Source organism: Labeo rohita, chromosome 20 (assembly GCF_022985175.1).
Source record: "Labeo rohita strain BAU-BD-2019 chromosome 20, IGBB_LRoh.1.0, whole genome shotgun sequence".
In the NCBI taxonomy this organism is placed as follows: Eukaryota; Metazoa; Chordata; class Actinopteri; order Cypriniformes; family Cyprinidae; genus Labeo; species Labeo rohita.
In genome coordinates this window covers 22,638,819-22,662,447 of record NC_066888.1, presented here as the reverse complement: position 1 = coordinate 22,662,447, position 23,629 = coordinate 22,638,819, and the positions used below count along the sequence as shown (strand labels likewise).

At 35.1% G+C, this 23,629-nt stretch overlaps 1 protein-coding gene across 3 annotated transcripts; it reads right to left on the bottom strand.

Moving 5' to 3' along the window:
• Window positions 1-11,919: 11,919 nt before the first annotated feature.
• On the bottom strand, window positions 11,920-23,399 carry ankef1a (ankyrin repeat and EF-hand domain containing 1a). 3 transcript variants are annotated; one of them, XM_051137925.1, is made up of 12 exons: window positions 23,314-23,399; window positions 23,146-23,173; window positions 21,169-21,521; window positions 20,590-20,789; window positions 20,212-20,361; window positions 19,960-20,083; window positions 17,712-18,540; window positions 17,352-17,578; window positions 16,918-17,087; window positions 15,884-16,024; window positions 15,363-15,518; window positions 11,920-13,207 (listed from the first exon to the last, which is right to left on the bottom strand). In XM_051137925.1, exons 3-11 carry the CDS (start codon window positions 21,518-21,520, stop codon window positions 15,366-15,368), a joined length of 2,346 nt encoding a protein of 781 aa, XP_050993882.1. In that variant the 5' UTR covers window position 21,521; window positions 23,146-23,173; window positions 23,314-23,399; the 3' UTR covers window positions 11,920-13,207; window positions 15,363-15,365. The 3 variants fall into 3 exon arrangements, with proteins under 3 accessions (XP_050993882.1, XP_050993881.1, XP_050993883.1); XM_051137924.1 differs by having other exon boundaries at window positions 22,945-23,385; XM_051137926.1 differs by having other exon boundaries at window positions 15,884-16,021; window positions 22,945-23,385.
• Between the last annotated feature and the right edge of the window lie 230 nt (window positions 23,400-23,629).

Genomic DNA, 23,629 nt, shown 5'->3' with positions numbered 1-23,629 from the left:
GATTTTAAATGTTTTTTAAAGAAGTCTCTTCTGCAGACAAAAGTACAGCAAAAACAGTTAAATTCTGAAATATTTTTACTATTGAAAATAACAGTTTTCTATTTGAATAATTTAAAAATGTAATTTATTCGTGTGATTTCAAAGCAGAATTTTTAACATCAATACTCCAGTCACATGATCCTTCAGAAATCATTTTAATATTCTGATTTGCTGCTCAAAAAACATTTATTATTATTATGTTCAAAACAGCTGAGTGGATTTTTTTCAGGTTTCTTTGATGAATAGAAATTTCATAAGAACAGCACTTATTTGGAATAAAAATCTTTTGTAACATTATAAATGTCTTTATAATCACTTTTGATCAATTTAAAACATCCTTGCTAAATAAAAGTATTAATTTCTATAATTTCTTTCCCCCCAAAATAAATAAATAAATAAAATAAGTTATACTGACTCCAAGCTTTTGAATTATATAGTGTATAATGTTACAAAAGCTTTTTATTTCAGATAAATGCTAATTTCTGAATCTTTCTATTCATCTTTCTATTCTTCTTTGTTCTTTTTATTCATGCTAAAAAAAAAAGTTACTCTCTCTCTATCTGTTTTAAATATTGATAATAATAAAAATAAGAATGTTTCTTGAACAGCAAATCAGCATATTAGAATGATTTCTGAAGTGACTCTAAAGACTGGAATAATGATGCTGAAAATTTAGCTTTGATCACGGGAATAAATTACATTTTGAAATATATTCAAATAGAAAACGTTTATTTTAAATAGTAAAAATATTTCAAAATGTTACTGTTTTTTGCTGTACATTGGATCAAATAAATGCAGGCTTGGTGAGCAGAAGAAATATCTTTAAAAAAACATTAACAATCTTACTGTTCAAAAACTTTTGACTGGTAGTGCATTAGTACAATAAATAATGTTTTGTGATGATTTAATGGTAAATTTGAGTAAAATAAAAATTAGTCATATTATTATTAATAATTGAAACTGACTGTCAACCTAAAAATGACTAAATACACTCTTAGCTCTTAACAAATCTTGAGTTATTTTTCCTTAAATATATATTTATAGTGAATATCACAGACAGCTGCTTGTCATGAAATGTAACTTAACTTAAAACAAAGCAGATCTTGCACATTTCTTTCCCTCTCAGTTGCTTCTTTTCTGTAATGTTGAGATTAAAGTGAAGCTTTAAAAAAAGCTCAGTGAGTCTTTGAAGGCTTTGAAGCTTTTTTTTTTTCATCTGTAGCGTTTGACTTTGCTGCTGCTGTTTTTGCACCTTTGGAACAGAGGCAGCGGGAGAGAATTAGTAGTTGCATTATCAACTCTCTTTGTGACTAGACCTTGCTCTCTGACACGTCACTCACAGACTCATTTCCCCCTTAATTAAACCAGAGAGGAGCCTGAAAGAGAGTGAGAGAGAGAGAACGCGGAGGAAACTGGGCAGGGGGGGTGCTGACAGAGATAAAGAGACAGAAAAAGTTGGGGCGGGAGCGGGTGGGTGTCGATCGGAATGAGAGAGGGGGATGGAGGGAGTGAACATGGTCCAGATAGAGGAAGAAAGTAAGAGAGTGAGGAGAGCCGTTGAAGGGAGGGGGAGCACGATTCTGCAATGGATTCGACCAGTGACTCAGCAGTCTCCTAAAAACATGTTTATACTCTGCTGCTACAAAGGAATCCTTAGAACAGGATCTAAAATATCATTTAGAGGAATGTGAGAGTCTTAGAATAGATACAACAGCTGCAGTTATATGACTTATTTAAGATAATCCAACTAAAAGATCTCTTATTTGCATCTTGTTTTTGGTCAGTCAGCTGTATCTTACAATATGCAGCATAGTAAACTGAGCTTTGATAAAAAATAAATTTACTGTAAAACAGTTATCCATTACATTATATTTGTAAACAAAGCAATATGAGCAAGACATTTTCTTAGAGTGAGTAAAATTTATTTTTATTAAGGGTCAATGCATTACACCGATCTCAGCCTACTTACCTGAATTAATAAATGGACATGAAATATTAATTAGATTTTATTATTAACTAAGACGAAAGATTCACTTGCATTATTGAACAAATAGATGGTAATATTGGACTGCAGGATGCTGCAATCGACCAATCAGAATCAAGTACTCTAGAGAGCTACTTAATATGTAGTAGTAACGGGTTTGACTTGTTCACCTTATCAGTTTTATATCACCTTGACATTTCCTAAGTCTCATTTGACGCTTTGAAAGGTATAGTGCACTCAAAAATGAAAATTTGCTTAAAATTTACTCTCAGGCCATCCAAGATTTAGATGGATTTGTTTCTTCATCAGATCAGATTTAGAGATCAGGAGAAAGCAATATTATGAAAAGAGGACTCATATTTTAGCTGGAAGCAGTGGTTTATAATTTAAAAACCTCTTAATGATGGATTTGTTTCTTATAAACGTGCAGCTTTTCGGTTCACAAGATATTAATTGATGCACTGGAGTAGTGTGAATAACTTGTGGATTATTGTGATATTTACTATTTATATTTATTATTTATTATTGTGAAATTGTGCTGTTTTCATCAGCTGTTTGGACTCTCATTCTGACGGCACCCATTCATTGCAGAGGATCCAAGTGAATCTATTCTGATAAAGAAACTCATCTACTTCTTAGATGGCCTGAAGGTAAGTACATTCTCATATAATGCAATACCATTAGTTGTCAAACAATTAATCATGATTAATTGCATCCAAATTAAGTTTTTGTTTACATAATATATTTGTGTGTACTGTTTATTTGTTATGTATATATTAATACACACACATGCACGTGTATATTTCAGAAAAATATGTTGTTTATATGTTAAATATATTTAATATATTTGTAATATATTAATCGCAATTAATCATTTGACAGTAATGTCTTAAATATTATAATTCTTACTCTCATTGTCAAATGCTACTGAGAAAATCCAGCTTTTTATACCTGCATTGACTGATGGTTCGAAAAACCCCTGCACTAAATAAGCACAAAAGAATTGTTTTAGATCTTCTGTTTTACCATTACTCATCTCTACTTTTGTTTGTTTCTCATGCATGTTCTATTCTGGTGACCTTAAAGGAGAAGTTCACTTTCAGAACATAAATTTACAGATAATTTACTCACCCCCCTTGTCATCCAAGATGTTCGTGTCTTTCTTTCTTCAGTCGTAAAAAAGTTATCTTTCTTGAGGAAAACATTGCAGGAATGTTCTCAATATAGTGGACTTCTATGGTGCCTGTGAGTTTAAACTTTCAAAATGCAGTTTAAATGCAGCTTCAAAGGGCTCTAAACAAGGAATAAAGGTCTTATCTAGGAAACGCATAAAAAATCTAAAAAGAAAAAGTACAATTTATATACTTTTTAACCTCAAATGCTCGTCTTGTCTAGCTCTGCGATGTGAGTGTGAACTTTATGTAATCAAAAAACTCCCATCTCATTATCTCCTCCAACATTAAAATCGTCCTGCATCGCTGTTTTATTTTTTTTGCAAAGGGTGTTTGACCCTCCTTGAACATTCTCTTTGTAAACACTGGGTCGGTACTTCTGCAGCAATGTAGGACGATTTTGAAGTTGGAGGAGAAAATGAGATGGGAGTTTTTGACATACCCGACATTTTCAACATTTTCTACACCGAGTTCGCATGCGCATCGCAGAGCTAGAAAAGTCGAGCATTTGAGGTTAAAAAGTATATAAATTGTATATTTTTTTAGAAAATATCTGATCGTTTTGCTAGATCAGACCATTCTTTCTTGGTTGGGAAGAGGCACCATAGAAGTCCACTATATGGAGAAAAATCCTGAAATGTTTTCCTCAAGAAACATAATTTCTTTATGACTGAAGAAAGAAAGACACAAACATCTTGTATGACCAGGGGGTGAGTAAATTATCTGCAAATTTTTGTTCTGGAAGTGAACTTCTTCTTTAATCCTGCTGTTTTCATTTAACATTTACACAAAAGTTTGGTTTGCCTGCCTTGTCACTTCAGCAGACGATATTGTTCTAGCTGCTCATTACATCCTATCTCCTTTGTCCTAGACGTGCATGACCTATTTTTCACAGAGGTTCATTCAGATTTCTCTCTTTAGTTGCTCCGCTGAGCCTGTAGGGTAAAAATGCCAGACTGCAAGCTTGATCATTTGGGAAAGTGATATTCAGTCTGATAATTGATGAGCAGCTAGATTTGAGACGGGTGGCAATGTAGATAAGTGTGTGACCGAGGCTCTCTGCACCCTAGTGCAGATATATGTCAGAAGAAATATTGATCCGTATTGATCTGAGCTTCAACTGAGTCTCTTTATACGGAAGTGTAGTTTCATCTCACACCCTTTCATTCAATCCAAACATAATATAATGGTTAATTAAAAAAACAAATAAAAAATGTACGTTTATTATCATAACTATGTATCAGTATGTTTGAATAATCACTAAAATGCACAGGACCAGTATCACCAGTATCAAAGCACCTAAATTTATGGCTGCTGTCATGCCCTTTCTGAGTGTTATGGGGGCAGGAAAGGGTTACATTGATCCCTCGGGCACTGAGGCAGTATGCTGTAGCACTCAGGTCAAAGGTTAATTACTGCCTAACTTGATTTGATCTGAAGTCATGTAACATCAATATGTATTTATGTATATGTACGCAAGTGTTACCACAGTGGAGTTTTAGACCCAGTCCAAAGTCGTCCCAGAACAAATGTTTAGTTCTCGTCTGGGTGATAGTGTAAAGAAAATTTTTGAATATGCATAAGTGCATTAGGCTGGAATGTGATATCCCTTCTAGCTAATTAACAAGATGTCTTATACTTTTGAGTGTGAAGAACTGTACTTCTGCTCTCTACATGCATGTGCATATATATGTATAGCAGTGATGTTTGTTTGCTCACTTACAGGCTGTGTAATGTATGTTTGTGTGCACAGCAAATAATTGATTTTTCTTTGGTGTTTCAGAAAACATCTTTAAAATCCGAAATTTACATTATCCTAACTGTATTGTAAATTGGATAATATTGTGTATAATTTGAACAAACCCTGACCTTATATTTTTTTTCAAGCTTAGACATATCTGTTTAAAATGAAATGTTTAAAATGAAATATATTCTTTGAAAACATCTTAATCCCTAGTAAAAAAGTAATAGATTTAAAATGCATTTATTTTATTTCAAGTCTATTACTGAAATATCGCTTGAGACTTACTGATATAAAAAATATTTTTAAAAATTGTAAATAAACTTTGTTTGAAGTACTACTTGTGCAAAATGTACATTTTTTAATATTAAGCCTAAAATATCTTTTAATGTCACTATTGATGAGGATTCTGTGATCTTTAAATAATATTGGTCTTTAAATGCAAAATATATAAAGTGTACCTGAAGCATACTTGCAATAGTTCCACTGTAGTACAGTCAAATGTACTTAAGTATATAATTATTTGGACTTCAACACTACTTCTGCACAATTAAGGTGCATTAAGTACAAAATTAGTTGTTCCAATTTAGCAAGACAAAAATACTAATTGAGACAATGATTTTTGCAGTGATGCACTTAATCATTTGCATCATGGGAAGAACTGTGGAACAGCTGAGTTGCTCTTACTGCATGACTACATCTGATGTGTCCAGTGAGCAGACGTAATGACCACACTTTCAAAATAAGGACATCAGGCCTAGTAATCTAAAAAAAAATACTGTTAGAACATGCAGACTTGCATACAGCATGAAAGTTTTCAGCTGATTGCATTTTCTTTTTAACGCCTGTGTGTTATTGTTTTGAAAATACATTGGATGTGGGGGAGATTGCAGCATGTCGCAAAAGCAATCAGTCTTTCAGGGCTCGTACACATGGTGCAACAACTGCCGCGTTTCTCGCTTATTCTCTTCTTCTCCCCCTCCACTGTGAGTAGTGCAGCGTTCTGGTTGGTGAGTCAAACCTGCCTCCCTGTGATCATTGTCATTTCAGGCTTAGTTGGAGACATCAGTAGAACACAAGTAATCGTGAGTGAGGGTGTGTGATGGATTTAAGCGAAGACTAGTGTAACAATGCTTAAGCTTCATAGATCTAACACCAGATTAGTCGTCGATGCCTTCACCTGCGCGTTGCCATGGAAACATGGGGGTTCTCTCTCCATGCGTCACCTGCAGTCTCTTTTTTTTCACAGGGATGCTCACGTTTGAGTAGAAAACGTGTGAAGAGGTAAAAACGGATGTCCTTAAGCCACATTGTGTCATAATGCACTCGCCTTTGATGAACGATACGCGATTCACCCATTATGTTGCTCTTTGTGCTTTGTTATATTTCTCTAGGGCAGTGATTCCCAACCAAGAGTAGGCTACTTAAAAGGATTGTTCACCCAAAAATGAAAATTACCCCATGGTTTACTCACCCTTAAGCCAAGGTGTTACATGACTTTCTTTTTCAGACAAATTTAATCGGAGTTACATTAAAAAAAATGTCCTGGCTCGTCCAAGCTTTATAATGGCAGTGAACAGGGGTTCACAAAATTTTGAAGCAAGGTAAAGTGCATCCATCCATCATAAAAAGTACTCCACACAGCTCCAGGGGGTTAACAAAGGCTTTCTGAAGTGAATCGATGCATTTGTGTAAGAAAAATATCCATATTTACAACTTTATAAAATACAACGTTCTGGCATGAAACTCTAGATGGTGCAATCCGATAGGTCTAACTCAATCTGATATAATGACATCATCACATGGCACAGCTGACTGGTTCTCTCTTGTATCAGTAGCCAATGAGCTCGCTGCTCAGCATTCAATTATATAACTAGTGCTTGCTGTAGCAGTTTTGCAGCTTGCTTCAGAAACCCTCCACCTTCCCCAGCTCCACCTGTATAGATCTGCTACGAGGTGATTCATGTATAAAAGAGAGGTTTAGTTTCCATTTAATTTTGGCTTTGTAGAAATTGTATTTTTGCTATTAAATTTCACAGTTTTTTATATGAATGTTTGAACTTTTTTATATGAACTGTTTGTTAAGGTGAGTTATTGTGCTCATTATGCCTTAACATGCACCCAGTTCAGTTGTACAAACAAAGTTCAGTCTCAGGAATCTAAAGTATATATCACAATAAAATTTTATTTAAAATCTGACATAATAAAAGGTATTTGCAGTTTTGTTGAGGGAGTCAGGTGATGAGAGATGATTCGTTGAGTGAATCTGATTCAAATCGTTAACTCATCATTTCAAGATTATTCTGATTCAGTAAAAAGAACTTGTTTATAAGAGTTATTTGTTTGTGAAACAAATAAAGTGGAACAAGTGTTCATTGAACAACATTCAACACATCGCATATTGTGATTGCATATTGCATTTCCTATTATGTGACAGTGAACAGATGCAATTGTGCCTCGATTTTCATTTATTGGCAAGACTGTTTGTTTCACATATTTGTGACCCTGGACCACAAAACCAGTCTTAAGTAGCACGGGTATATTTGTAGCAGTAGCCAAAAATACATTGTATGGGTCAAAATTATTATGTTCCATTAAGATATTTTGTAAATTTCCTACCATAAATATATCAAAATGTAATTTTTTATTAGTAATATGCATTGCTAAAAACTTCCTTTGGACAGCTTTAAAGGCGATTTTCTCAATATTTTGATTTTTTTGCACCCTCAGATTCCAGATTTTCAAATAGTATTTTGGCCAAATGTCGTCCTATCCTAAAATAGATTAAATAGATTAAAAACAAAAACAAAAAAGGTTAGGAACCACTGCTCTAGAGCACAGACCTGGACCCAGGAAGTCACATCTGATGCCTGCAATACATACAGTATCTCTTGCAGACCTGATGCAGCATTTTTTCGTCAGTGTGTAACTGGCAGATCTTATCCTTAAGGGCTGCTCAGAGGGATAGCAGTATTTCAGTGCCTTCTGCCGCTTAATGAACCACAGCTTCCGACTATGCAAGACTGTGTGCGTGTGTGTTTATGTGGCTGTGCCCAGAGGTGGAAGAGCAGACGCCTCCACTGCAGTGAAAAGGAAGCTGCCCAGTGCTGAAACCGCGACCCACTCCAGCTCGGCCGGATCGATGGAGTGCAGAGCAGATCTCTGCCAGCTTCACCCTGTTGGCTCCGCAGTGCTCAGCTTCACGCTCTCAGCCTCTGAACCTTGTCACTGATATATGGGCACTTATTCCAACACTGCATGCCGCTCAACACCAGTGCGTTAGACCTGACTACAACACGGTCATACATTAGTGATATTATCCCTGGAGGGTTCATAAAATTGCTTTTTCACAGACTGCTGGAATGGCAACAAGACAATATAATTTCTTTCCTCTCAGCATCTGGTTGTGAGATTAAAGATTAATGTTTGCCATCCTCAACAGCGCTTTTGCATATTTCTGATTCAAATGCTAAATGACCACTGTGGTGATTATATTACTCACTGTGTTACTGGATCTTCAGTGTCATTGATTTCAAGACTATTTCTTAAACCAATGAAAGCAGCCTGGCTGAGAAACATGTCTTCTGTGTCTGCATCTGTGTTGTTTTGTCAAGATCCCCAGGGTGGCTACCAAAATAAACTAAGGACAGTAAGTAAAAGGTGGCTAGTGGGCAAAAAGTGATGCTGCAAAGAATAGTTGCCAAATGCAAACTCTAATTGCAGAAAAATGCTCAACGGCAAGGTACTTGAACTTCTGCCATAAGCTTCTATTGACTGCAATTGTACACCAACTCTTTGGGAGAAGAACTTGAGTAAGGCAATCAAACCAAAACAATCCTTTACTCTACAACGACAGCAGCTGTGCTTAAGGCTGCTGGTAGGAAAATCTCACTGTGCTCATCAGAAAAAGAAAACTGTCTTTGGTACTTGAAAGAATATTACTTTTAGAGATACCACTGTGCCTCATATTTGATCTGGGCTGCGTCAGTTTAAATTCAGTCACAGGAAAATTAGGCTAGGCTCCAGTTCATTAATGAAAGGCAATATACATACACTACCAGTCAGAAGTTTTGGAACAGTAAGATTTTTAATGTTTCTTAAAGAAGTCTCTTCTGCTCACCAAGCAAACATTTATTTGATCCAAAGTACAGCAAAAATCTTACATTTTAAAAAATATTTTTACTAATTAAAATTACTGTTTTCTATTTGAACATATTTTAAAATGTAATTTATTCCTGTGAGGAGGAAGCTGAATTTTTACCATCATTACTCCAGTCACATGATCCTTCAGAAATTATTTTGATATTATGATTTGCTGCCCAAAAAACATTTATTATTGTTATTATGTTGAAAACAGAAGAGTAGATTTTTTCAGGTTTCTTTGATGAATAGAAAGTTGAGAAGAACAGCATTTATCTGAAATAGAAATCTTTTATAGCATTATAAATGTCTTTATCATTACAACTGATCAATTTAAAGCACCATTGCTAAGTAAAAGTAATAATTTCAGAAAAAAAAAAAAAAAACTATATACTATAACTATATGTATAGTGAATAATGTGATAAATGCATATAAATGCAGATCTTTGGAACTTTTTTTTTTTCATCAAACAAATCCTGAAAAAATGTACTCAACTATTAATACTAATTAATAATACTGATAATAATAATATAAAAATGTTACTTAAACAGCACATCAGCATATTAGAAATTTTTCTGGAGGATCTGGAGTAATGATGCTAAAAATGTAGCTTTGATCTCAGGAATAAATTACATTTTAAAATATATTCGAATAGAAAGCAGATATTTTAAATAGTAAAAATATTTCACAATATTACCATTTTTGTACTTTGGATCAAATAAATGCAGACTTGATGAGCAGAAGAGAATTCTTTAAAAATAATTAAAAATCATACTGTTCACAGACTTTTGACTGGAAGTGTAAATATACTTATTTTAATACACACACACACACATTTATGTTAATGTGTGTGTGTGTGTGTGTGTGTTTGGGGTCAGTAACAGTTTAGAATGTTACAAAAGAAATTTCTGTTTCAAATAAAACAAAATGTATCATGATTTCACAAAAAATAATAAGCAGCACAACTATTTTCAAAACTGATGACAATAATAAATATTTCTTGAGTACCAAATCAGCATATTAGAATGATTTCTGAAGAATCATGTGACATTGAAGACTGGAGTAATGACTGCTGAAAATTACATTACATTTTAAAATATGCTAAAAAGAAGAAGAAAACAGTTAATTTAAACTGTAATAATATTTCACAATATTACTGTTTTTACTGTATTTTTGATCAAAAAGCCTGGGATTTATTATGCCCAGTCAGTTTTAATTCTGGTTTCCTGTCCAAGTGCTGCTTCACATAGAAGGTTAACATCTCCACGTTCCTCCACCTTACAAGAATTACCCTAATAAACTAGTAATCACCTGTTTTATTGTGAATGACAGACTGTACTCTTCACTAGTTATGTGTAAGAAAGTTGCTGTATAAAGGCATCCGGGGACTTATTAAGATAAAGCAGTCAGACCTCATAAAACTGTAATTCACAGTCCCTATGATACTGTAACAGCATTAATATCGATGTTTATATCACTATTCTGTGCCTAGTTAAGCGTATGCAGATTCTCAGTCCCTGAACTGAGAACTAGTGGTTTGCAAGAGTGTCTTAACTCTCTGTCGGGACAGACCCAGGCGGCTGTGCTCAGATCAGTGGCCCCTGGCAGTGGGGCAGAGCTGTGACAGGCACTGAATAAAACACAAAACACAGCGCAGGCCAAGCCTGGCCAGAGCTCTCCGTCTCCCCTTGGTCCCAGGAGGGAGAAGAATGCTGACTAAGCTTGGTGTGGGGGTGTGTATGAGTAGAAACACTGCAGTGCTGCAAGGAAAGACTTTCAACCCAGAAAACAAGGTGGATGGGGCAGGCATATCATTTCAGATGGAGCAAAACAAAGTCGTAGCACAGCACTGCATGACCAAATTTAGAAAAATAATAATTAGATTAGAAAAATGTAATAATTAGTTTAGAAGTCTCTTATGCTCACCAAGGCTGCATTTATTTGATCAAAAATACACTAAACAGTAATATTTTGAAATATTACTACAAATTAAAAGTTTTTATTTTAATATATTTTAAAATTTATTTCTGTAATTTCTGAAAACAGATTTTTCAGCATCATTACTCCAGTTATCAGTGTCACATGATTCTTTAGAAATAATTCTAATTTGCTGACTTGCTGCTAAATTATTATATTATTATATTATCAATGCTGGTACATTTTATGCTGCTTAATATTTTGTGGAAAGTGTCCATTTTCCCCAGGATTCTTTGATGAAAAGATCAAAAGGTTTTATTTGAAATAGACATATTTTGTAACATTATAAATGTCTTGATCAATTTAATGTGGCCTTATAAGTATTAATAAGTAATAAGTATTAATTTCTCTTTTTTAAATAATATTTGTACAATTTAATATTAGTACAATTTAAAATAATATTAGTATAATAATAGTACAGAATGTTTCTTGAGCTCCAAATCAGCATATTAGAATTATTCATTTTTTCGATATATATATATATATATATATATATATATATATATATATATATATATATATGTATATATACACACACATATGTCATACATTTTTTTGACCGTTATGTTTGAGTTATTTTCAATTTGAATACACACATACACACATACACACACATATATATATATATATGTATATATATGAAGTCTTTACAAATGTAACAGTTTATATACTATATGTATATATATATATATATATATATATATATATATATACATATATATATATATATACAGGTATATACACACACACATACACACACAGTGTATTATATATATATATATATATATTCTTTTAGAATTATTATACAATTTTAAATATTATTTATATATATTATTTTTTAGTATTATTCTTTATTTGACTGGCAGTGTATATTACGTCTGGTCTTGACACATCCTATTAAATACAACAATGTACATGAGTGTTATGATACTAAACAACATCAATGGAGATTAATCGACATTCATGCATAAATGCAGACACTTCAGCACATGAAAACCCAATTTGCATGTACGTGCTCATCGCTCTTGAAAGATCTTGTTTACTCTAAAGCCCAGAGCATTGATTTTATTAAAAATTCACTCCTCCATTTCCATCCCTGACTCACCCCACACTGCTCTGTGTCGTTACCCACATCTACAGGGATGAATGTCACCGACGGGTTCACACTCACACTATCGCTTTCATTCGCCCTGTCCTTCTCTCTCTCTGACGCACCAACTCTCTGCGTCGCCCCCAATCTCTCTCTCTCTCTACCACTCTCATGTTTGCTCTTTTGTTGTCTCTTTCTCAGCTTCTGTAACAAACAATCAAAAATTTCGATTTAGATGCACATGCATGTGCAAAAATCCATATATATCGCACAGTTGCAAGTTACAGTCTCTGATAATTGACATAAATTCTACATAATCTGATTGGATAGCAAATGGATATTTGTAAACCCTGTAGTTTCAGTAGCCTTGATTTATAGCTGTTGGGTTTTGACCATTTATTTTGTTATGTAACTATGCCCAACAGACCTTAAAGGCATAGCAATCAAATGATCTAATTCGGCGGTAAACACTGGTATCAGCAGACATGGGCGCATTTAATCAGATCCATGTCGTACAAATACAAAACACCTTATCTCTGTTTTTCAGACGCCACTGTTGACATTTTAAACAGAGCTCTGCGGTTACAGTAAACGTGTTGTTACGTTGGTTTGATATGAATATTTATTTCTGTACCGCTGTGAGAATCCTTTGTACTCATTAGTGGTACATTTGTATTGATTTTTAAACTTAAAACAAATTACAACAGGGAATAAATCAGAGAGATAGTTTATGGAATGGCAGCTATGATTCATTAAACATACAATACATACCTGTAAATTTTAAATGAACGTTCAATCACATGATATTTTAACTGGGTTCAAAATACTAAACAATCACAATTGTTTTGGCTGCCATTTTACAGTACTGTGGTGTGCTGAGCTGTAACACAAGAGTCCCTGAGGATCTTAGAACAGCCATCCAAAACAGACACTGTTCGTATGTAAACACTGTTGCGCCATCTGTTGGCCAAACCATGCATTTCCAAGTGGTGCATTTCCTTATAGCTGAATGAATCTAGAATCTGCTTTGAGGTTGGTGATAACTGGTGCACGTTTCTTCATTCTGTAAGATACAGAAAATAAGAACAGCTTTTACTGCAAGTCTTTCTACTAGTTAGAGTTTCAATTACACATTTCTACTGTGACTATATCATCACATTGTTAATCAGCAGTTAATGTATCTGATTCTTGTTAAAGCATGTGGATAGAATCGCTCAGTTTTCTGAGATAAACAACATGAGGGGTTTTGCGCAGCACTGCCTGTGGTGAAAGGCCTGTACTCAGCACGCCGACAGACGTTGAGACATGGAGGAGACAAACTGCATGCCAGCACGTAGGCAGCAGCTCTCATCTCCTGCCTCTCCTAAACGCATAATCAATCTTACTTAACGTACCTCCCTCTCTGAGACGACAGAGGAACAGCCGTGAGACATGCAGAAATAATCCCTAAGTAACTACAGCATAAAACACACGGTATGTTAGAATGTTACCTAAACTAAAGTGCTGATGCTCATGGAAAATTTGCAGCTATGACGCTAAGGCATTTTGGAAGGTTGCCAGGGTGTTGCTATCAGGTTGCCAAGATGTTCTGAGTGGTTGCTAGCTGACCTCAAAATCTCTATTATAATTTGGGTCAGGATTTACAAAAGATTCTTGTAAAATTCTTTGTAAACACTATTTTCTACTTAATAAATTACAAAAACCCTTTTTTAAGAATGTTCTTATCTTTGATTAGAAGATTGTTCTAAGGTTAAATTTAAGAAAAAATAGAATCACTAGAAAGAATATTCTTAAAAATCATTGTAAATAACTTCTTAAAGTTAGAATAACATGTAACTTACATTTAAATGTCTTAAATCCCCAAAGGTAATATGTTTATTGGGTTGTTTAAATTATTAAGCGTTACAGTATAACATTAGCTATTTGTAGCTAATGCATATTATTATTACTAGGAATGTGCACAACAGGGTCGGAAATTAACAAGGGCTTGTGGCAAAAATCCCACCAAAATGAACAAAAATGACCCATAAATTCAAGACAAAGGGGCAAAAAATGCCCCTGCACAATTAAACAGTGTATTACGGCTGTTGCAATTAAAATATAATGTGAAAATGAATGAAAAGTGTCAATTCACGGAATTACATTTAGATTTGCTCACATTGTATCAGATTGCTTAGACTGCTTTTAAGCATTGTTTTGTGCAACGTTGAACCTTATAACCAATTAAACTCGTTTCTGTTTAACTTAGGAAAGAATTGGCCAATCAGAGGTGCTTGGATTAGTTATTGAAAACCGTAAATTCCCTTATCATAAACAACACACTACAGATATGATGTAAATAAAAGATTAATTTTGTAGCTTCAGTGATTATAACAGGCATTTTTGCATATATTGTGCTAGACTAACGTCATGGACCGACATGGTTGTCTATGAACCCAGAATGTGACGTACCCCCCCCCAAAAGTGTTTTATATTATTTTCTATATTGATGTTAATCATTATTATAATATAAAGAGCAGTACTCTAAAATGATGATTTTTGTCATAATATTGCAGCCGTATTAGCTCCTGTTTTTAGATTTAGATACAATTTTAAAGAGTCTGTTGTTATTGACAACAGTTTAAAAAATTTATTAAAGTAAGATAAATTTAAGTATTTGATATTAAAGACAACAGATGTTTTTTATAAATATAATGTGATTATAAAAATTACCCTTATGATGCCCCTTGAGATCAATTCCAGGGGGAAAATATTGCCCATTAATGGAAAAGTTACTTTCCGACCCTGGTGCGCAAGTACTCTGAAGTGACAAAAATGATTGATGATGTAAACGATGATCAGGTATTATTATTTGTGCAATTAAACTTAAATAGGATCCTAGTATTTAATTTTATAATTGCAATAAATTTTCATCAGCATTCAGCCCATAATAACTATTTAAAATGCCAAGTGCTTATCTAGGAAAAAGACATTCTTAAATTATTTGAGAACATCCTTCCCTTGGGGACTTCCTGTCCATTTCATTATCTGCCAGGTGGGAATTGTTTGTCTGATCACTTAACAAAAAGTAACAGGACATGCCAAAGTTTATTACTTCTGTTCTGTGGGGTCTGTGCAAATCCTTAACCCAAAACATTAGCAATAATATTTATAGCATTTTTTTACTTTGATCTCAAGCAATATTTCTACTTTGATCTCAAACAAGACAAGGTCTTTACCTTTCAGTCAGTCAGCTCAAACTCCACAGATTTCTTCTGAATGTTTTTGTTAAATGGCATCTTGAAGTCATCAAAGTCCACCTCAAAACTGAAACGCTGCCTCCTCCTTGCTTTCTTATCCATCAGCTCGGTGGTGGTCAGCTGATTTTGCCATGTCTACAACAAATAGCAAGAAAAACAGATATTATAGCTCACTGAAAATAAATTTGCAATCTTAAATTGTGTAGTTTTTGCTGATATAAAAGGTATTCCATGCATTTTAAATGTTTTTGAGAATCGGTCTTGAAAATTAGATACATGTTTGCAGAGACTGTATTGTCTTATGTGTGTACAGCCCTTATATGGAGACATAGCCACTGTAGAACAATTCAGATTAATGAACTGTAGAATGAGAGTAAGAAATGTATGTGCAGTTTTTGCATGAAAACACTTTTTATTATTAGTTCATGAGGCCCACTGTGCTCATACCCACCTAGCTCACATTTCTCTGTGCGTACACTTATGAATGGTGTCCAGCTTACCGTTCTTGGCACAAAACTGATGTCCAATTTGTTGAGCTTGCCGCTAGTGATCTGAGTGCTGTGCACGATAACACTGTCTTTCTTCATTGCTTTCTTGACTGCTGAGTTCGAGGAGGCTGTAGGAGTGGTAACGGTGCCCTGCTGTGAAGATAAAGCACCAACACCATAATCAAGACACAGTGGACGTGATGACACACTGACAATGGTGTGACTTTCAACAAAGGTTCAGCAGGCATTCCCTGAGCACACTAATGAATCACGAAACCACCAGGGCCTTGTCGGGGGGGTAATGTGACACGTCTGGACTCATTTACTTATTCTTTGCTTGGGTTTTCATTTGCTGTGTCATCTCATTTCCCTTGCCCGATTATACTGATCACAGCACTTATGCAGTTTCACAGCGATTTTAAAATAAGAATTATTGTGAATAGTACTCCACAAATATGTAGTAAAAAATTATATATATATATATATATATAATATTTTTAGTTTTTTTTTAAAGAAGTTTGTTCTGCTCACCAAGCCTGCATTCATTTGATCCAAAGTACAGCAAAAACAGCTACATTTTGAAATATTTGTACTATTTAAAATACCTGTTTTCTAATTTAATATATTTTCAAATGTAATTTATTCCTGTGATTTTTCAAAGCTAAATAGCATCATTACTCTAGTCACATGATCCTTTAGAAATCATTCAAATATTTTAATTTGCTGCTCAAAAAAATGTATTATTATGTTGAAAACAGCTGAGTAGACTTTTGACTGGTAGTGTATTCAGTTTTATAATAATGAGAAAATATGTTGTTGTTAATGTCAGCTTGAAATGTAAATTAGGATAATCTTTTTTTCAATACTGTAATGTATAGCTGAGTAAAATAGCTTCTCAATGAAGAAAAAATGTAGGGCAAGACTTGATTTTGTCAGGAATTGACTGGCTCATCGATTACTGTCATTTGTTGCTCATGTGTGTGTCTATATGTCAAATAAATATGTTGAGTAAATGTATCGAGTCACATGCAGTACACTTGTTCTACCTTTTCCTTTGTAGAGCCAGGGGTTGAGGCTGGCGTTAGTTTGCGGTGGATTCTGACAGGCTGTGGCTTCTTATTTTCCTTTGGTCTTGGTAGTGTATTAATCTTAGCCTGGATCAAATCCACCACCCTGAAGTCTGCATAAGCGTGGGCAACGTCCAAGCAGTTTTGCTCTGCAATTAAAAGATTGAAAGTTCCTGACTCAAATGACAGCAGAGCCAAAGTTGATCAGTCCTAGAGATTTAATGCACCATAAATCAGGGTGTTCATAAGAGCCCTCCAGCAAAGATGAGGTGGCATTGTGGGAATGACGTAAACACTTTGGACTAAGATGGTTATGAAATTGAAAAGGTGTTTGTGGTTCAGCAGATTTACAATCTATCAAGATGTTGGACTGTATTACAATAGTTCCTTTTCTTTTAGAAAGGAAACTCTACCTGTCTTGTTTACTGCATTGACCTTGGCCCCGGCTTTGATGAGGTACTCTACACAGGATGGCCTACAGCTCTCAATGGCTCTCATTAGGGGAGTGGCTCCATTGAGGGTGGGCAGGTCCACAGAAGCTCCTGCCTCCAGTAACAGCTGTATGATGTCTAGCTGTCCTGCATGACAGGCATGGTGTAGAGGAGTCCAGCTGAACTGATCGCATGCGTTCACGTCAGCCCTGTGATGAGATTTTACAAACTTTAATCTACTCCATTAGAGCAGGTGTTGCCAAACTCACCCAAACTGACATAAATTTCATTTTTGGGTGAACTATCCTTTTAAGTGAATTCTTATACGTTTATTAAACTTACCCGTTATCAACAAGAAACTTTGCCACTTCGTAGTTCCCACTTGCACATGCAGCCATGAGTGGCGTCTTGTAAAAGCGATCTTTCACATCTACAGGAATCTTTTGGCTGAGTGCCAACCTGAGAGACTCGATATCTCCTGTTTTAACACAGTAGTTCATATTTATGTATATCTTTTCTGGCTCATCGATGTACCATGCTGTATCATCTTCGATAGGATGCCCTGGTCGATGGTCCCGGTCGTATCTGTGGGTGTCTGTAGCATGCTGGTAACTTTCAATCAAAAACTGCGGCGGCCCACCATCATCACGTCGATGAATGAGATCAGGTGGGACAGTGCAGATGGGCAGAGGTGCATTGAACTTAGTCTTTTTGGTCTTTCCTGCCTTGGTTGCCTTCTTCTTCTTAGGCCCATAAGAAGCCATAACATATGTCTTCGGAATATACTTGAGACCTTTTAGGAAGTCATTTATATTTATAAAGGCCTCTCGTCTCTTATCAAAAGCAAGCAGAAGAGCACGAATTTGGTTATCATCTAGAGGAGCGTGAAGTTCCTGAAGAACAGACACAAACGTTGCCTTGGACACCATCTCTAGTCCCATGTAGCTGTCTGATGCTGACTCAAAAGCACTTCTCAGTGCATTCTCATTTTCATGAGACCAGTCGTGAAGCGTCAGAGCCCACGGTTCATTTGTGCCACCCGCTCCTTTTGAAAACTTTCCATGCAGTCGTTCAGCCTTCTTAAGCTCTTTAACAGTGGCTTTGTGACCACAGTCCTTAGCGATCTGACGGGGAAGCAGACCTTCTTGGTTCTTCAGTTTGGGATTGCATCCTAAAGTAGGAATTTGAATCTTTAAGGCATCAAATAATATTTCAAATCAAGTTCAGGTTGTTCCACATTAAAGAAGTCCACTTCCAGAACAAAAATTTAAAGATAATTTACTCACCCCCTTGTCATCCAAGATGTTCGTGTCTTTCTTTCTTCAGTCGATAAGAAACTATGTTTCTTGAGGAAAAAAAATCAGGAATTATCTCCATATAGTGGACTTCAACAGTGCCCCCAAGTTTGAACTTCCAAAATGTAGTTTAAATGCAGCTTCAAATGGCTCTAAATCCCAGCCGAGGAAGAAGGGTCTTATCTAGCAAAATGATCAGTCATTTTCAAAACAAACTGACAATATATATACTTTTTAACCTCAAATGCTCGTCTTGTCTAACTCTGCGTGAATTCTGTTTTTCGGGTTCAATACTTTGAAAAAAACTCCCATCCTGTTTTCTTTCCCAACTTCAAAATCATCCTACATCACTGCAAAAGTACCGACCCAGTGTTTACAAAGTGAACATGCAGAGAAGATCAAACATCCTTTACAAAAAAAAAGGTAAAACAGCAATGTAGGGTGATTTTGACATTGAAGAAGAAAATGAGACAGGAGTTTTTCGACATACCCTAACTGTATTGACCCGGATTACATGGACTACGCACACACATCGCAGAGACGAGACAACACAAACGTTAGAGGTTAAAAAGTAAATAAATTGTCAGTTTGTTTAAAAAATGACAGATCGACACTTCTTCCTTGGCTGGGATCGTTTAGAGCCATTTGAAGATGCATTTAACCTACATTTTGGAAGTTCAAACTTGGGGGCACCATTGAAGTCCACTATATGGAGAAAAATTTGGGAATGTTTTTCTCAAGAAACATAATTTCATATCGACTGAAGAAAGAAAGGCATTAACATCTTGGATGACAAGGGGGTGAGTAAATTATCTGTAAATTTTTGTTCTGGAAGTGGACTTGCTTTTATGGTAGAATTGTAAAACAATGTGGATTTTTAAAATAACGTAAATCTTTCGTGGGTTTTATATATTTTTACATATTTCAGTAAGAGACATCATTATATTAAGCCATACAAGTCTTAATACCCTTTAAAGCTTCTCTTTTGTTGACAACAGCTTATTAGTTTATTAGCACTTCTCATTACGAATTTGTGAATATATGTGATGCATGTAATAAAAAGAAAAGAAACTTTCCTAAAAAAATAAATGTAGTAAATTAAAAAAAAAACAAAAAAAAAAACATTATTTTAATACACTATTTTGTTGTTTTTAGGTATAGTCGGTTGTTTTACTAATGATACATTTTGTCATTGAGAATTTACAGCAATCAGCTTTAAAATAAAAAAAATAGCAACAATCAGCCGTTCTCCCCCGGTTTAATGATTCTGTTTGGCTTAAAATAAATGTATTTACCCCTTTGAGCTAGAAACCTGCAGCAATCTGTGTAGCCACCAGAGGCAGCAAAGTGCAGTGGTGTATCCCCCTCTGATGTTACCACTCCAAAATCTGCTGCATATGCAGACAACACCTTAATGATCTGGAAAAAAAAATAGTAATAATACACAGTCATATAGCCAAATACTAGGACAGTTTCATTTAATAACAGCGAATTTGATCACTCTTTATATTCTTTATATGTTAAACAACAACAGAAGTGATGCTTACTTCAAAGAAGCCTTTTTCAGCCGCAAAGTGAGCTGCATGGAATCTCTTCTTATCCAAGGCATTGACGTTTCCTCCTTTCTTGAGGATGACTCTTACAAGATCTATTGCTCCAGCTCGAGTGGCCTCCATCAGAGCTGTCCGACCTGTTTCCTGGGACATCATGCACATAAAATCAATATACAAACACCCATCAGCAGTTTGCTTAGTTGATGTACTTGGTTTGTATGATTTGTGAGTTCAAAGTGCTTTGAAGGATTTGTTATTTGAAAATCAGTTTGCAAAATTAATAAGTTGCAAAATTCAAAGTTTGGAGTCCATCTCAGGGAAAAAGGCTTTAAATATACCATTATCAATTATACAAAAATCAGGTTTGCAAACCTGATTTGTAGCATTAGGGTCTGCTCCTCTCTCTAGGATACTGAGACACATCCCTTCACAGTCCTGAGCTTGTTCACAGGCCAGCAGAAACACTGGCATCCCAGTTTCTGAAACATTGTTGACATCTGCATTGCCATTCAGGGCCACCTGGAGGCAGCGCATGTGCCTTTTGGTAGGGTGGATGCAGTAGAAGAGCAAGCCTGGGAGAAAAGCCAAAGTACGGATTACTCAGATCGGTTTACACACTAGTTTTACTGGTCGTGCCCTGATCTGTAATTAGATAGACTGCATACAGTAAATCTCCAAAATGGCAGGATGCTGCCAGCCATTGATGATTTCTGTGGACTATGTGGTTGCTGTCAAAATGTCTTATGAAAAATAATTGTTAGTGAGGTGACAAATGCCGGAAGCCTTGTTAATATCTAACCATAGAGAGAAAGAGAAATATTGTATAGTATATTGATCAGTATATCAATATATCTAGTATATTGATAAAGTCTAGTCCCTGGCACTGACAGAAGCTTTTAACAGTTGCATGCATGTTTGGATGGATAAGAAGTGGCAGTCAAACTGTACTACCTTTCCCTTCTTTGTCTACAAGTTTCATATCTGCATTGTTCTTGGCCAGTAAAGACACGATGCCGTCATATCCGAGCTCTGCGGCCATCATCAAGGGTGTCCGCCCCCTCCTGTCCTGCACGTCTGGACGGGCACCTTGAGATATAAGGAACTCCAGCATGTCGGGTTTGTTGCCCACCGATGCCAGGTGCAGGACGCCGTTCCCCTCGCGTGGCTCGGTGAGATTTATGAGGTCATGAACACCCATGCTGATTAATTTCTCTATGTACAGCTTATCTCCATCCTGGACGCACTGAAGCAGCCGATAGATCTGCAAAACTTCAAGCCTTCCCTTGGCCAGGGTGCGTGACATCCTGAAAATAAAAAACTTGAGATTTTAAACAATGTGCAGGGCAAACTGTTAATTTTATTGTTTAAAATCAAACAATAGTAGGGCACAACATAGCTGAAAGTAGTTTCATAATTATTAGTTTTATGTATATAAGAGGTACACGAACAGTCAAAAGTTTTTGAACAGTATGATTTTTAATGTTTTTTTAAAGAATTCTCTTCTGCTCACCAAGCCTGCATTTATTTGATCCAAAATACAGCAAAAGCAGTAATATTGTGAAATATTTTTACTGTTTAAAATAACTGCTTTCTATTTGAATATATTTTAAAATGTAATTTATTCCTGTGATCAAAGCTAAACTTTCAACATCATTACTGCAGTCTTCAGTGTCACATGATCCCTCAGAAATCATTCTAATATGCTGATTTGCTGTTCAAGAAACACTTTTATTATTATTATCACCATCTTTAAAACAGTTGAGGACATTTTTTCAGGATTCTTTGATGAATGGAAAGATCCAAAGATCAAAGCTTTTGTAACATTATACACTATACCATTCAAAAGCTTAGAGTCAATATTATTTTATTTTATTTTATTTTATTTATTTATGGAAAAGAAATTATAGAAATTAATACCTTTAACAAGGATGCTTTAAATTGATCAAAACTGATGATAAAGACATTTATAATGATACAAAAGATTTCTGTTTCAGATAAATGCTGTCCTTCTGAACTTTCTCTTCATCAAAGAAACCTGAAAAAAATCTACTCAGCTGTTTTCAACGTAATAATAATACTATATATATATATATATATATATATATATATATATATATATATATATTAGCAGCAAATCAGAATATTAGAATGATTTCTGAAGGATCATGTGATTGGAGTAATGATGCTAAAAATTCAGCTTTGAAATCACAGGAATAAGTTACTTTTTAAATATATTTAAATAGAAAACAGTTATTTTAAATAGGAAAAATATTTCAAAAGTTTACTTTTTTGCTGTCGGTTGAATCAAATAAATGCAGGCTTGGTGAGCAGAAGAGACTTCTTTAAAAAACATTAAAAATATTACTATTCAAAAACTTTTAACTGTTAGTGTATGTTCCTTTAGAAAGTCAAATTTAAAAGAACAGCAAATGAAACAATACACTGTGAATAATTTACTCCAAATGTGTTCATATGTAATCATGCAATCCATAAAAAGTAACTGTAAATGTGACGACTTACCCCAAATCTAATGCATGCCCTTTTGCTTTAATATTTTAATGATTTTTCATAACAAACACATTTTTTTACCATCTGATAGTTTTGGGACCCGATTTTGCTTTTTTGCGCCTTACTAATTTGGAGATTTTTTTTAAGTTGGTAACAGTATTTGATACAAATGTTTCACAAGACTCCATTCAGTGTCAAACAACGTTAAGATTCCCTTACCTCCTTCGGTTTCTGAAATCCACAGTATGTTAAATAAATGTTTCGTTCAACATTGTTTCCAAGCGCGTTTCTCTCTGTGCTCGCTGTGTGTCACTATGGCAACAGCACGCCATGAAGTCTTAAAAAGCTTCTTCAAGAAGTAAAATCCGCCTCATTGTCCCCGCCTCTTTTTTATTTAGAAGCGACCCAAGATAGAATTACCTTGATCACTTGACCTGGGTTGAGTAGCCTGACGAGAAATGGCATATCAGTTTTCATGGCAATGTCTTCAAGCGTGGGAGTAACTTTTTGTATGAGTGACAGTAAGTGACATCTATCACAAAGAGAGGCTTCCTTGCGCCATGCTCATGCGGGATATGGTTCTCTCACCATTAAGTCGAAGTCATGCATAATTTAATATGTTATCACTATAGCCCGCGCTCAGTCATTCTCAGGGAAGGAGGTCTGGTTCAACAAGAAAATGTGGCTAAGGAATATTTAAGATTGTCCACTAGAGGGCGCGAATTCAACATAAGTAGTGGCCCGCGCTTTTTTAGCCAATGAAAGAACACAATCTGCTTTTTATGTTTTGGGATTGGCTAGTGTGGCTGTGGAGGGCGGGGTTTTAGAGTTTAGACAGAGCGTGTGGTTGAGGGAAAGGGTAGCAACTGCTAAACAAAACGTTGAAGATAAGAAAATAACTTCT